Below are 14,855 nucleotides of genomic sequence, written 5' to 3' on the forward strand. Positions count from 1 at the left end.
CCTTAAAACAGTTTTATTTAACATCACCAGCTCCTGGTCATGGCTGTCCAGCCAGTATAAAGCTGCTATTTACCCGTGTTTGTATGGCTACGTTGCCTGTGGCTTTGCAAGGCAACCGGAATGGAATTGGTTTTTGCTTTTGCGGCACAGCTGTGGGATACCCGGCAGCCGCCAGCCACGGGGCGTCAACAGCGAGGGCGCCTGCCGTGCTCAGACGGCGCTGGGGCCAGCCTGCCCTCCCCCGGAAAGCCCTTCGTCTCCGTACCTCGGCCTGGCCTGAGCGCTCTCTTCTGCTTGGGCTGGAGCTCTGGCCACATCGCAGCACCTCCGATGAACACGTCGCCTCTGCAGCCGGAGCCAAGTCCCTGTTTGGGTAGCCGTGGCAGTCCTGTCGAAGTACTCGGAGGGTGTCGAGCATTACCACACTCCCGCCTGCAAAAGCACAGCTTACAACCCCAGTGCGCTTACTGGCACACCGGCTGTCTCTGTCTGACCGACGACACTTCGACTCCCCCGGAGCCTTTAGGGACGTTTCACCATCTAGTGCCAAATCCACAATTTCTCTCTGAAAACAAGGATGAAAGGAGAAGGGAAAGCAAGCTAACTCCCCAGAGAGCTGATAGCAGGGGGGACATTGCTTAAAATAACTGCCTCAGCCTAGCACAGCACAGAGGGTCTTTCCCAGTTAGGTCAAGACCAGCAGTGGTGGAAATACAGGCAGGGAGGGAAGAGCTCATGGGGCCGGCTGCGTTGCCGTTCTTTTGTTCGTACAGAGCTCAGCTCTCTGCCGAAGCGCCAAGCGTGCTGGTCTGGGTGGCTGCACCCATCACACCACTTACAGAAAGGACATGCTCTTTTCTCCTCGTTCTCCGAGCAGCACGTGTCATGTCCACCTCTTTGCTCAGATGTTCACGCTGTCGTTTGACTTTGGAGTACCTCTGCTTTCCAGTTGCTCCATATAGCACTGAAGCCCCGTATTCCCCTTGCAATACGCTTGTTCCTGGGATGGGGCTCGGATGGGTGGGCTGCTCTCCAGTAACAGCGACATTCCCTTCCCACCCCCTCCCTACCAAACACACGCACACACACAGACTTTTTTTTTAAAACCCCTTTTTGAAGACTGAGAACATTACTGCAGGGCTCCAAAAACTGCAACCTCATCTAGAATTGAAAGATTAAGAAAACATGACAGTTTCCCAGAAATTTTCAACACTGTTGATTCTTCGTCACGTTAACACACTGCCCAGTCATGATTTTTCTGCTGTTCCCTGTAAAACCCTTTTGGTGATAATTGTGTGCCTCGCAATACTATCGCAACAGTTTTCCTCCCCTACTCACCTCGCTGCTTATGAAGAAAGACTGTCAGACTCCACTGGTTTTTTACTCTCTCCATAATAGAACTCATTTTCTTTCACATCCTAAGTAAGTGTCCCGTTTCATTAGCTCTGAACCTCAAACTGGGCTAGGATCAACACTTCCCATCTTCTGCTCCCTAAACTGTGGCTGGCTACCGCCTACAAACACCACCCGACGCAGCATCCAACACATATCCCAGGCTCCAGCAGATGCACAATAATTCCTCTGCTTTCGAGCAGAGGGACCTAGCGTGCTCCTCGGAGCGTAATGCCCGGGCACACACAGACATTCACGCACACCCGCTTTTGCAGGCAAAATAAAGAGAAGTATAACAAAATCTACTAACTTTGCAGTCCTGAAGTTTAATGATTTTCATTTGCTTCTCCACATTCGCAATAAGCTGCATGTACGTGTTGACAATTTTTTCCAAGACATCGTCACCAACAAAAGCTGCTGTTTGTTCCCTTTCCATTTTGAAATCAAGGTTTCCCAGCCCTTGATTTTTAAGTACATTCGTAACAAAGAGAAACAAAACTTGTGGTACAGTGAATTCAGGGAGAAAGTATAAGGTCACTGATAAGTACCTGTAAAGTCTGCCTGGTAGATTGTGAGTTTTGATGAACTTTTATATCATTCATTCCTCTAATTTCTCATTGGACCTCTGTGTACTTTGGGTTTTCATAGCACTGGATGGGTAGCATTGCGTTCCACACTTATTTCTGCGTTGCATAAAACAAATACTTCTCCTCTCCCTTTAAAAGTGCTACCAGATAATTTTAGCGAATGTCTGCTTCCTTTTCTCTTTGGAGAAGTTGTAAACAAATAGTGCCTTGTTATCTTCTCCACCCTGCTCACGATGAGTACGCTTTGCTCATTTTGCCTCACTTTTCTCTTTTTTCCAAGCTGAGAGTATAATGCGCTTGCACAGCAGTGGTTTCATGCCGCTAATCGTCCCTTATCATCATTCTCAGTAACTTTTCTAGCTCTGGTAAACCCTTTCGAGATGAGAGAGCTACACGCATACATAAGGTGGAAGCATTCCACAGGTTTTTACAGTATCACAATCCTGTTTTCTATTGCACTGCGATGCCTTTCCTAATAGCACCTAATACTCTTTTTGAACGCTGGTGAAGCCTGCGCTGATGCTGGCAGGGAAGTGCAGATGCAGACCCTTCCCGAGCGCGAACAGGAACCTGGGGCCCACTAATCCTGTGTCTGTGCCGCCGATAGCCCCCTTGCCCCTCAGACCGCTCGTTTGGTTTTACATCTGGCCGCATGGCTTCTAATCGGACATGGTATTGCCCTGTCGTTCGTTATAAAAAGGTTCTTCCCTAAGTCTGCAGTATCCATGTTATAGATTTACTCAGAGTAGTAGGAATTATGAATAACGAAGCTTTTCGGCTCCCTACTTACCCTTCAGGCCTTCTAAGCCGGGGGGAAAGTACTTCGTGAGAATCTACTGAGGAGCTGTAATTGTGAGTGCTTGCTAGTATTTTAAAGATGAGCTGGTCGTGCAAAAATATTCATAGCAAAATAATTTAGGCATGTGTAAACCATCCTATCCACAAACTTATGGAAAAGTATCTAATTTCTTTCAAATATTAAACATATATTAAGAGACAATAGAGAAGGTGAACTCAGAAAGAATGATGTGCCTCGTTGCAGTATCAGAATTGCCCAAGCCGTCCAGCACCAAAACTACAGAAAGTGTGTCTGCATCTTACTGCGAGCGCTGCAGAAAGGCATATTGGGTACAGCACAATGGGCGCACAGGATACTTCTTCGTTTTGTACTGCTGCTCCTAGCGTGGTAAGGTTCATGGGTTTATCCTGGCTTTAATCTGTCTTTCAGAGTTTCTTTAAGGGCTGTCTCACATGTAAAAGGACATTCTGCCACCTATGCAGCACTTAGGCGGACGGGAGGAGAAACGCCGATTCCCAGGCCAGCCTTGTTCTGCGCTTCTCACCCGGAGATGATGGGGATGCTGAGCAGCCCGCGGTGCTGGTTCTACTCCTACCGCACGAAGGCTGTGAACGCAGATCCTTTTGGTCGCGTAAAGCAGTAAGTGTAGTACAGTGCTCTTGGCCTGGGATCTGCGTACGCTAGCTTTCACAGGGCTTTCTTCTACAGAGGTGGTGAAAGGGAACGAAGAAAAGCAAAGTCAGAAGATCTGTACGGCAGTCTGTAACTGCAGTTCCTAAAGAGGTTTGCATTTTCACTGCGGAGGTTGTTAAGGCTCCACAAATCGTGGAGGAGCAAAAACTGCTTGTCCAACCTATTTTTCAGAGGCAAAGTGAAGATAAATTTTGCCTGGATGAAGGCACTCTTCAGGACTGCTACCTGTAGAGCAGTGTTGGTTCTCATACAGTGTCCCCCACTTCATATTCAGATTCCTGGGTGTTTCCAACAGAGTCATATTCATTCTTTTTCATATTTATTTCTTCAAATCTTTTGTTTTTCATGGGCTCCGTCACATAGTTATTTTCAGTGTAGGAGATGGGTTCCTCATAATGACCCATGCTTTCAGACCTTGAAGAAGCTGCTGCTCTGGAGTTATGGCTGAAATCAAAATACAGTATGAAAGAAGAGTTGCAACCAGAGTAGACAAAGCATCTCCCAACCATCCAGATCTTGAGCAAGACTGTGGTCTGATTCAAACCCTTGTAAACCTGGGCCATTGGATTATGTCAGTATTCTGGAGGAGAGAATCTTGTTCTTTGCTTCCAGGCGGCAGGAGAACCTTGGACATTATAGCACCGTTGCCTCCAAGCCAGGGAGAGCTTCAGAGGCAGCAAAAGGTGTGTAGGCAACACAAGGATTACCACCATTTCTTGGAGCAGCACAACCAGACAACTGCTCTTTGCAAGATAAATATATATATATGTGTGTGTCTGTGTGTATTTTTTTTTTTTTTAAAAAGTGGTGGAGGAATGGTAAATGGTGAACTGAATGCAGCCCACATCCACCGTGGGGCTTATGATATCTAATATCTTTAAAACGAAGGTAAATCCCCTGAGGAGAAATGCCATCACACCATTTGTTCAGCTGCTCAGGGTTCAACTGTTATTTAAAATGCTGCTTTATAAACTGCTTGGGAAGCACAGCACCCGGGCAAACGCCGATGGTGTGTTCTACCATGGCACTCAAGTCATCAGCACTTTAATTTATACCTAGATAAGTGGTTCTCCTTGTATGTTTTGACTGGATTATTACGCTTTTCAGTGTAGCTTCCGGAGGTTACAAGTAGATCAGGATGCTGAAACCCGAGTTGAGAAATAGCTATAATGTCCTGCCACAGCTACGATTAAAAGAGGCAGGTTCAGCCAAGGATATTTCAGGGATAAATCAGAGCATCATATATCAGAGATAAATCTGTGCATCAGGAGCCTTAGCTCTCTAGAAAGGGAATTCCTGTTCTTTGCATTTGAAAAAACACTGAGAATTTGTCCTTGGCAGTGATCTTCAATAGGCCTCATTGGGCTGAGGAGTTAACAAACAGCTCTTGTTCATTTTAATGATACTAATATTGCAACGGAAAAGATCTTTCTTCCTACGTTATGTGTGGATGTGGAAAGCCCACAGATCATCAGTATGATATACTACTGAGCTAACTTTGAACCTCTTAATCCATATGGCTTAAGAGGCTTTTCATCCTGCCAGTTAAGTAGCACCGTTTTTTTTTTTCCCTGCTCTGATACAGTCCCCAAAGACTCATCAATATGTTAGCTAAAGGGTTATACTCACAATTTTACTTTGTAGACTTGAGCTGGAAAAGAATAATCAGAAATGTGTGTCAATAATTTGCATTTATAGTCTCAAAAAAGAATTTCTTCTATGTCTCTTCTTGATCTAAGAAAGCGATCTCTGAAGACAGAATAAAAATAGGAACCTTAGAGATCATGTTAGGTGGGTGATGACTCCTCTTCCCAGGATTCAGTCCAAGAAAATGAAAACAACCCATATCCCAGCTGTAGCACAACTGGGTCAAAATAACTGGCCCAAGGTCAAAGGTAAAGTTGAGTTTAGAAACTAGAAATTGCCAGTTCCCACAATTTTCCTATTCATTAGAAGTTCAATAAAGAACAATTTAGAAAGAGGTTATTCTGGATTAAAAAAAAAAAAGTTGTCGTGGTTTAACCCCAGCTGGCAACTAAGCACCACGCAGCTGCTCGCTCACTGCCCCCCAGCGGGATGGGGGAGAGAATGGGGGGGGGGAAAAGTAAAACCCATGGGCTGAGATAAAGACAGTTTAATAGAACAGCAGAGAAAGGAAAAAAAAAAATTATAAAAGATATACAAAACAAGTGATGCACAATGCAATTGCTCACCAGCTGCTGAGCGATACCCAGCCCATCCCCGAGCAGCGATCGCTGCCCCCGGCCAGCTCCCCCAGTTTCCCTACTGGGCACGATGCCATAAGGTATGGAATAGCCCTTGGGCCGGTCTGGGCCACTGTCCTGGCTGTGCCCCCCCAGCTGCTTCTGCACGGGCAGAGCAGGGGAAGCTGAAAACTCCTTGACCAGTATAAACACTGCTTAGCAACGACTAAAACATCACTGTGTTATCAACATTATTCTTATCCCAAATCCAAACCACAGCACTATGCCAGCTACTAGGAATAAAATTAACTCTATCCCAGCCAAAACCAGGACAGGAGTATTTGATAATAATTATTACTAATTGGTAGCACAGAGTTGTAGAAAGGTAATTAAAGAAATGAAGGGACAAGGAGAACACTATGGCCATCAGTATTAAAAACCCCAAGCCCCAGTGTGTTCTCTGCACACTGCTGAGTGGTGTTAGTGAGAAAGGGGGCTCCGAGAAAGCACTCGGTCAGGCCTTTTCTAGTACTAGTGCAGAAAAGACAGAAGCAGTCAGCAAATGTATCCTATGTCTGAAGGCTAGACGGGAAATGAATTCGTGTTGAATAGGGAGAATTAATGATGACCTCCTTTCCTCCAGGTACTCACTAAGGGAAATATTAAACAGCAGCTGGTGCAAACAGGTATTTTAAAGTAGCAGGACAAGATTAAGTCGCTACCAGATACCTTAAAAGGTCTGGGCGTCCTCTCCGGCCGGCGCCTGCCAGGCCTCCCAACTGCTGCGACTGGTTTTCCCTGAGGAGAAGGGGCTCCTCTGCCTCTTCGGACCTCCGATCCCTGCACGTTGTGATCGACTGCTGCTGATGCAGGTGCCAGAGCTGCTACTGGTCGGGGCGGGCAGAGTCCCAGCCCCATTCCCAAAACCCCTCAAAGGTAAAACCAAGCTGGGCACGTGCAACGCATTCAAGTTTTCCAGAACATTCTACTCACCATCTTTGGGCTTTCTAAGGCAAAGGATAAGAAAGATGACAAGGAAAGCCACAGCACTGCAAACCACGGCAATCAGGACAACCAGGTACAGGGACAGGTGAGTCCTCTGGAGATCTAGAGCAATAGAGCAGAAGACTGAAACAGAGAAGCGCTCCTGGGTGACGGCGGCGGCGGCAGCAGCAGTTCCGTGACGCTGACCACCTCCCTGAGGACAACAGCAGCCAGCCCTGTCACGGGCACGCAGGGCTGTACCGCGCGGGTACGTCCCTGCCCGTCCCCGTCCCGACGGCGCCTCGCCCGCGTGGCTCTGAAGAGGCGCGCTCGCGCGAGCCAGCCAGCCTCACTGCACGCCCATCCCGCCGGGAGGCTGCGGCCGCAAAGGCGACCGGCAGGGCCTCTCAACACTGAGGCTGTGAGCTGGGAGAATAGTTGCACTACACGTCAGGAAATAAAGCTTCTCATCTTTTCATCGGGGATACTGTTTAGTTGTATTTGGAACATGTTTAAACCTACCACAGCACTGCAAAGCTAGAGGAGGTATAGAAGATCTGCTTGAGTTGCACACTCAAAGGAAAGACCGAAATGGACTATTGGTTGGGAACATGACAACTCCTCTGTATGCTCCAGCTATGAAAGCTTTTCCCCCCTTCCCCCATAAAAACATCCAGAGTCTTTTAAAGAGTCACCATGAATCATCTAGGTCCCTTGAGAACAGCCATTAATACAATTTGCAGCCAAAAGGCTGGAAAAAGCCAAGGCTTTTTGCATTTTCTTCTTTCAGGGGAGGGAAGTAAGAACATCCTTCCATCCTAGTACGGAAGGGCTCCAGACGTTTTCCATCCAGCTGTGGCCCTGGGGACTCACCTCTCACCGTCAGCTCGACGGCGTCGCTCTGCTGCACAGCCCCGGCCCCAGCCCTGTTTTCTGCCTCGCAGTAGTACTCCCCGGCGTCGGAGGGCCGCAGGCTGTCCCACGCCAGCTCGGCCTGGCTGCTCAGGAGCCGGGCTTTGCCCCCCGGGGTGCTCCTGAACCAGCGGTAGCTGATGGGGGGGGACCCGCTGGCCACACAGGTCAGGCTGGTGCTGGCTCCTGCCGGGACCGCCAGCCCCAGCTCGCCGGCCCTGATGACGGGCTTGGTCGCTGCAACTGGAAGACAAAGCGGAGGGGGCCCAGGTCACGCTGGCCCTGGTTGCGGTGGGGCAGGTCCCCCCCGGCCACGGCAGTTCTTGCTCTGGCTTTCAGTGCTCTCCCAGGAGGAACAGGGGCACCACTCTCACGTCACCTCTCTGCACAGGTTAAGCTTGGCTTAACTGTGCCTGCACCCACTATGCCACCCATTGCACCTTCTACACAAAGGCTTGCTCCTCTGGGTTGACGCCATCTCTGTTCCTCTATAAATCACCGCTGCCCAGGCAAAGGGCATGTGCTGGTGAAGTTTGGTCAAAGAAATCAATGCAATGTCCCAGGGACTCCCCCTCTGGTGCGTGTCCCTTGGAAACATTGAGCCATCGGATACAGGTAGAGCCAGGGCAGCACCGGTAAGTGAGAGGCCACGCATCCTCCCCCAGCCCCCGAGCCGCGGGGCGCAGCATCGTGGGCAGAATTCCTCCCTCTGACCTATTTGGTGCTGCTCGCTGCAGTCTGACACCGCTCAGCAAAACGCTCCTGCATCGGAAGCGGGTGGTCGCTGCCCATCTGGTCTATTCAATTCCTAAACGCCTTCCTGAGCCAAGCCTTCCACGCCTGCGCAGCTTCCTCCTTGGGTTTACCTTTAACAACCTCCACTTTGGTGGTGATCTCTCTTGCTGTCAGGCTGTTGTTGCTGCCGCTCCAGGTGACCTGGCAAGTGTAGATTCCCCTGTCAGAGACCTCCAGGCTCAGGATGTGGAGAGACACGTTCCCTGGGTCGTCCTTCAGGACGCTGACCCTGTCCCTGTACTCGGACAGGAGAACGTGGTCGCCAGAGCCGTCCCTCCGAAAGACGGTGCCAGAGCTCTGGTCACGCACCACAGTCCACGCGAGCGTTTGCTGCACAAAGCCCTTCACAGGCACATAGACGCATGGCAAGGTGGTAGGTCCCTTCCATACGCCTTTGATCTCATTGGGGCCAGTCAGGTCCAGAAAAGCTGCAGGAAGAATGGAGAAAGAAAATTAAATAAAAGCAATCACGGTGAAGGCAGCTGCTGGGTGATGAAGTGGTGGTGAGAGCATCGGCAAGTGGAATCCACCAAATCCAAAGCACGGGCAGTCAGCGCGGGCAACGAGGGACGGTCTGTTCAGGGGTGGGCTAACAAAAAAGCAACGTGGCATGGGGAAGGCAGCGGGAAGAGAGCTGATTGCCAGGGGCACTGACGCAGGCCATGCGTGCGGTCTGGCTCTCACGCTCTGCCTGGTGCTTACCGCAAGCAAGTGAACACCAGGCAGAGCGCAGGATCAGAATTAGACCTGAGGGAAGGTTCGTCTCAAGGCTGAGCCGCACAGCTCCCCGCGCACAGCCGGCCTTCGCCCCCGCCACCCAGCGGGGTGCAGAAGACAGAAAAAGACATGTAAAATCTCTTGAAGATAATGACGCCACCCAGCGTCACTCCCAGGGCTTTCCTGGAAGCGCCGCACGTTAACAGCAAACCACACTTTTTATGGTTCTCTCTCCTCCGCTGGCCATTTTTCCTTCTGAAAGACACTGCTTTTTCAGACTAAGCTGAATTTAAGCAACTTAAGCAATGGATCAAAGAAGTCTAAAACTCTTCAAATTTTCCTATAAAAATAAGGTCCATCGCCTTTGTCCCAGTACATTTTTGTCACTCTTAGGGCTAAACCTATGCTTCCACAGATACTTCTTTACCCTTTTCTCCTGGTTTCCAAACCTCCCCTTTCCTGGGAACACAAGAACTAACCGGACCCTTTGTGCTGGGCTGCTCGCTGTGCTCCATGAAATAACCATCACAACATACGTGGCACCTTTGTACTCGGGCAGCATTTCCATAGCCTTCGCGCACCGTTGCACTCTGCAGCCGCTGAATTTGAAACACCTGAACGCTGAGCCAGCGGCAGGCAAAGATGTTGGCCTTTTTGCCATGTTTCTGTTCCCGAACCAGAGCGTACAAACACATGCAGACACGCCAGGGCCAGGGAAGGGACCGCCCTGAGCAGCAGACCTCTCCATAGACTCACCGTTGCAGAAGAGAAGAGGACTCATAAGCACAGCTGCTCTCACCAGCGTTCCCATCCTTCCCAGGGCTGCAGCTTCTCCCTCTCCAGTAGAACAGGCCTGCTCTCTCCAAGTCGGGGGTAAATCAGGAGTACCTCCTTTTCTTCGCTTACTTTGTCATTGAGAACCCAGGACAGCTGCTGATGGTTTTTCCTTCCCTTTTTTCAGAAAAAGAAGTGTCTCAGTGATGACAGTTAGAGGTGTGGGCAGAACAAAAGTCCTAAGGGAGGGTGAAAAGAGGAAAGTCTAAGAATTACTTCTGCTCTATTTCATATTTCCTGCTGAGTATGCTTTTTTTCCCTCTTCTGTTTTTTAATTCAACTTCAAAAAAAGATTTCCTTTGTTTCTTTTTATTCCTAAACACCTATTTCTTCCTCTTTTCCTCTTGCATTGCTTTCTAAATAATAAATTTTAGCACGCATGTTACATACAAGAAGATCTGAGAGAGTACTCTTAAGGAGCTAAACAACCAAGGTCCTTACTATTCATTTTCTTACCAACTTTTCTATGGAGCTCACCACTGTGTTTTAAATTAAGATTCATCAAACACCCTAAATCTTTACATTACCCATGTGAGACAGATGATCATTGCAGGTCCCTTCCAACTGAAATATTCTATGCTATCATTATGTCCCATTTAAGAGGTGGAGAGTTTAGGTATACAAATATGAAAACAAATAATTTCCAAGAGCTGCAGGCACCTGGTTTGACCATCCCACTCTATAGCACGGATTGATCCTCCTTTCTCACTTGGCAATTTAGCTGCTTGCTTGAATTGATTAATTGCATTCAATTAAAAACATGGATTAGGGCCGAACGCACCTGCATTTCCCTGCAGACTGCTTTGGAAAGAGGTAAACAATTACATGCCTAGAGAGAAAAAAAAGGAACTTATCAAAGTAGAAAATCTTTGAGACTTTGAAATCGTGCCTTCTTAACTGTAATGAGATGTGTTATCATTAATTAAAGGTAATATTAGGTATAGTTAATCTGTATTATTAAGTAACTAAGCACTCAACGCATCTAGAAGTATCTGTTCTCTACTGAAACATTATCTTCAAGAGATTTTACATGTCTTTTTCTGTCTTCTGCAGCTCTTAATTTTTCTTACGCCCTAATGACAGAAATCTCTTCTGCTTCAGTGTATTCAGCTAAATCGATATGAGCACTTTGCTGTTGTTACATCCGAATTCAGCACCCAGTCCTCAAACGCAAGTAACCAGAATAATTAAATGCAATCAACAAAATCCTAGACCGTATTCTAAAGTACAACCCTGCTTTAACGGTAGCGAGAGGATGTTTGCGTCTTTAGAAGCACAGTACAGCACCAGACCGATCAACGCTGCATACCTGATTCTGAAGCAGTGGCAATGTGGGGAAAAAAATATTTCCCCTAGTCTTAGACAGGGCTTAGAGACAGCCCCACCGGGATTGTCATTTGTGGGCAGCTTCCTTGGGTTGCTACGTAATTTAGCATTAAACCCGGGAGATTTGTGTATACAGCCCTGGGAGCTCCGATGTTACCGTGCTCCTTTTCTTTTGAGGTCTTTGCTTGCGTTGTGATTGATTGCTTTTACATATATTCTTATTTTAGAGTCATTGATAGTTCATTCTGCAAAACAATGGTGCTTAAAAGCATATATGCGTATAGAAGTGTGATTTTTTTTTTTGACTACTTGTTATTAACGTTGATCTAATTATGACAATGGTATTGGTATGAGTTTGAAGTTGGTTCTTTTCAGGTTATAACATTCTGATCTCTGTTTCCCTGAAGCTGGTGATTTTACTACACACAATTTTCATGCCTTTATTTGTTAGAAAAACTCTATATCCTTGTGGTTTTTTTATCAGTCTCAGCCTCGAGAATCATCTGTTCGACTGATTTCTTACCATCTACTATATTTGCAGTTATACCTGTAATTAAAGAGGACATCTAACCAGCTCAAGGTCTAAATGCTTCTGAAAATACCCTACTTGATAAAGCTGAGAAGAAGGTTCAGCAGAGATTCAAGAGATTTTGGGACCTGGTTTCACGTGCTCCTCCCGTGTAGCCCTGCATTCCTCCATCAGAAATTTTCCATGAGATGCAACTCCAGTCTGCAGCCACTGGGACGGGGAGAAGCAGGAAAGCTTGTGCGGGTTGCGGTGTTCCCATACCTCTCGGTTCAAACAAGGAGGAGAGAAGAACACGTTGAGTTCAAATTGATGAAGCTCCTTCTGGGGAGCACGGCTGGCCGGCTAGGAGGGCAGAAGCCTAAACCGACTCGGACTAAGTCGCAAGGGAACCTACCGCTAGCAGGGTACCTACTAACGAGGAAGCTAGAACTCAAACTGCTTGACAAAAAAAAGATGTGTATATATTTATACATTTATTTATATATTTATATTTACATTTACCTTTTTGGTTGGGGGGACAGTGGCAGGAGAAATCTCTTGTCCTTTATATGGTGCAAGTGCAGAGACTTGTACGCTAAGGTGACCCCGGTAGCAATCTCTTGCTTCTGCTTTGGGGACCTGTGACACCACGGATACTACTTTTCAAAACGGCAGTCTTCTTTTAGGAGACAGCAAAACGTTTTGAGCACGGACTGGGTGAGGTGGCATCACACAGTCCAGGAGAGACAGGCCAAAGTAAGTTTCTCTCGTATTCTGGAAAGCTCTGTGTTAGCAAGCACACAGCGATACGGGACAAAAAATTGACGGCTTGGCTGACACGGTCTGTGTGGGGAGGGCTGGTCTGGAACAGTATGAGAAACATCGGTGAAAGGAGCACGTGAGGGGCACTTCTCACTTTCTCACGCTGTGCGTGCCGCGCCCGGTGCGTTCTGTGAGTTCTCAGCACATAGAAGTCAAGGAAAAGCAACCTTTCCTTCCGCAGGGACAGGACGCTAAAACCGAGAAGTAAGAGCGACAGTTGTGCACGTCGATGCCGGAGGGGGAAGGAAGCTTGCACTAGAGCGAAGTGACTGTTGCCGCGGGTGACACACGCTTGGTACGCATCCAGTCGCAGCGGCGTAGCGGTCCCAAGCAGCGGCTGTCCTGTGCCCAGGGGCCGGCGATGCGCCGCCGCGGCCTGCCGTGCTGCGCGCGCCCTTGGCCGCCGGGCCTGGGCCGCGCCGCCGCTGTCGCTCGGCTGCAGCCGGGCCCGGCCGGCTCCTCGTAACGGAGGCGCCTGTCCGCCGCTCCCAGCGCCGCTGCCGCGTCCTCGTCCTTCTCTTGAAGCGGAGCAGCGCGTTTTCATATCAACATCCTTGTTCTTGGCAGTGGAAATGATGAACAGAGGTCTTTACTTCTAGGAAAATCCTACAAAAACTGTGCAGCCCACAGCGCCTGTTGGCCTCGTCACGGGCCCCGCACAGCGTGCCATGCCCAGATCAGAGGCCTGCCTGATGCTAAGATTACCCGTGCTGTTCCCTGTTTCCTTCGTGTGTTACCTCCAGTAAACTTTGTTTTAATCAACGCCGTGTGGAGCCGAGGGCCTTTCTTACCGGAGTCTGTAAAGAACACTTGCGCTGGTGCACTGCATCTGGCGTAGCTGGCAGAGCCCCGGCGAGAAATGGCTTTTTGGGAACGGCGAGCGAGGCCCGGCCAGGGCGGGTGCCCGGCTGGCCCCGGGGGCACTCGCCCCGTCTTTGGGCTGGGTGGCCGGCCCGTCAGCTGGCAAACAGGGAAAGAGTAGTCTGCGTGTCCCATCCCAGCTGAAATATTAACTTGTCTCCAAAAGGAAAGGAAAGGAAAGGAAAAGGAAAGGGTGGTAAAAAAAAAAACCAGCAGAATTTACATTGTAGTTGGCTGTTATTAACACGCTTTCCAAAGAGTGCTGGGAAGTTTTGACCGGACAGAGGGTTACAACAGACCGAGATACGGGAAGAGCTGGCGTGGGGACCCAGCAACAAGAGCTGATGAAAGAGCCGAGCGCTCGCGGCTGCTGGGGGTTGCAGCGCGGTCGTAGCAGCAGGTACGAGGCTGAGGCTGGGATTCTGCAGCGTGGGACTACAAGCTATGAACAAGCAGCAGGGACCCGGGACAACCTTTCACGCCGTCTCCGTGTGAGGTTACACCCAGGGAGAATTGCAGACCATGCTTGAACTTACTGGCAAAAAACCAGGGGAGAAACTAGGGCAAGGGCTTGTTGGATTCAGTAATGTTTTTTTCTTTTTAAACAAACGCGTAACAGAATATATCTAAAAATCAGAATAGAAGTAATGTTAAAGGACGAAGGCATAGATAAGTATTAGAAGATACTCAGACCTGTCTGATAACCAAGCTTAATAGCCGTAGTCTAGTGAATCTAAGTTAACCCCATACGATACATGATCTTAAGGTGCTAACACCTTCCTTTTAAAGGAAAGAGACGATAGTACGTGTCTATGCATAAATATACCAACTGCCGATTTAAGCTAAAATGTAAAGTTTGTCTGTTTATTGTAGAGATGACAGGGGGAGATGGAGAAATGGAGGCGGGGGGGAAAGGTGCGCGAGTATATCGGGTCCTCCTATGAAGGAAAATACTCCAGCTCCGGGCACAAAGACAACTACTAAGGAAAGGCTTTTGTTGATCTTTTTTTTCAACAGGTAACAGAGGAACTGAGTATCCCCCAGACTGCTGGACTCTTACCAACTTAATGCCATGTCACCCTCCAGGCCTTTGGCACACAGCCCGTTGCCTGCTCCAGGTTACTAGAGGCGACAGATGGTTCCTACGCCTTGGCAGTGCAGCTGAGAGTATCCGGAGTTTTCCATTAATTTGTCCTAATGGTTTTCGTCCTTCTTTCATCCTACTCTCCCTTTCACGTCCCATGCATTCACTTCGGTTTGATTTGTGTTTACACCGACCTCCTATATTACTGAGGATGCCTCTGCTCCTCTGAGTAATATATGAGCATTGAAGGATACTTACTCCTTTGAAAGCAGCAGCATTTGTTTCGCTGAGCTTGGGGCATGGTGGTGATCTTCACAACAGCAGCTGTTTGTCCAAC

At 48.5% G+C, this 14,855-nt stretch overlaps 1 protein-coding gene across 1 annotated transcript; it reads right to left on the reverse strand.

The window, feature by feature from the left end:
- Window positions 1-1,809: 1,809 nt before the first annotated feature.
- On the reverse strand, window positions 1,810-10,088 carry LOC309595788 (V-set and immunoglobulin domain-containing protein 4-like). Its single transcript, XM_082323115.1, has 6 exons — window positions 9,840-10,088; window positions 8,438-8,794; window positions 7,533-7,814; window positions 6,669-6,782; window positions 5,101-5,122; window positions 1,810-3,915 (listed from the first exon to the last, which is right to left on the reverse strand). The coding sequence occupies exons 1-6, from the start codon at window positions 9,892-9,894 to the stop codon at window positions 3,717-3,719; spliced, it is 1,029 nt and encodes a 342-aa protein (XP_082179241.1). The 5' UTR covers window positions 9,895-10,088; the 3' UTR covers window positions 1,810-3,716.
- Window positions 10,089-14,855: the final 4,767 nt, after the last annotated feature.

This window comes from Platalea leucorodia (assembly GCF_965183815.1).
Source record: "Platalea leucorodia genome assembly, chromosome: 10".
NCBI lineage: Eukaryota > Metazoa > Chordata > Aves > Pelecaniformes > Threskiornithidae > Platalea > Platalea leucorodia.

Bases quoted from the DNA above. Each gene is read 5' to 3' on its own strand.
- LOC309595788 (XM_082323115.1), bottom strand. From the start codon at position 9,894: ATGGGAACGCTGGTGAGAGCAGCTGTGCTTATGAGTCCTCTTCTCTTC. The intron at 8,795-9,839 runs GTGAGTCTATGG...TTCTTCCTGCAG, and splicing joins TCCTCTTCTCTTCTGCAACG to CTTTTCTGGACCTGACTGGC. The intron at 7,815-8,437 runs GTAAACCCAAGG...TTTGTCTTCCAG, and splicing joins CAAAGTGGAGGTTGTTAAAG to TTGCAGCGACCAAGCCCGTC.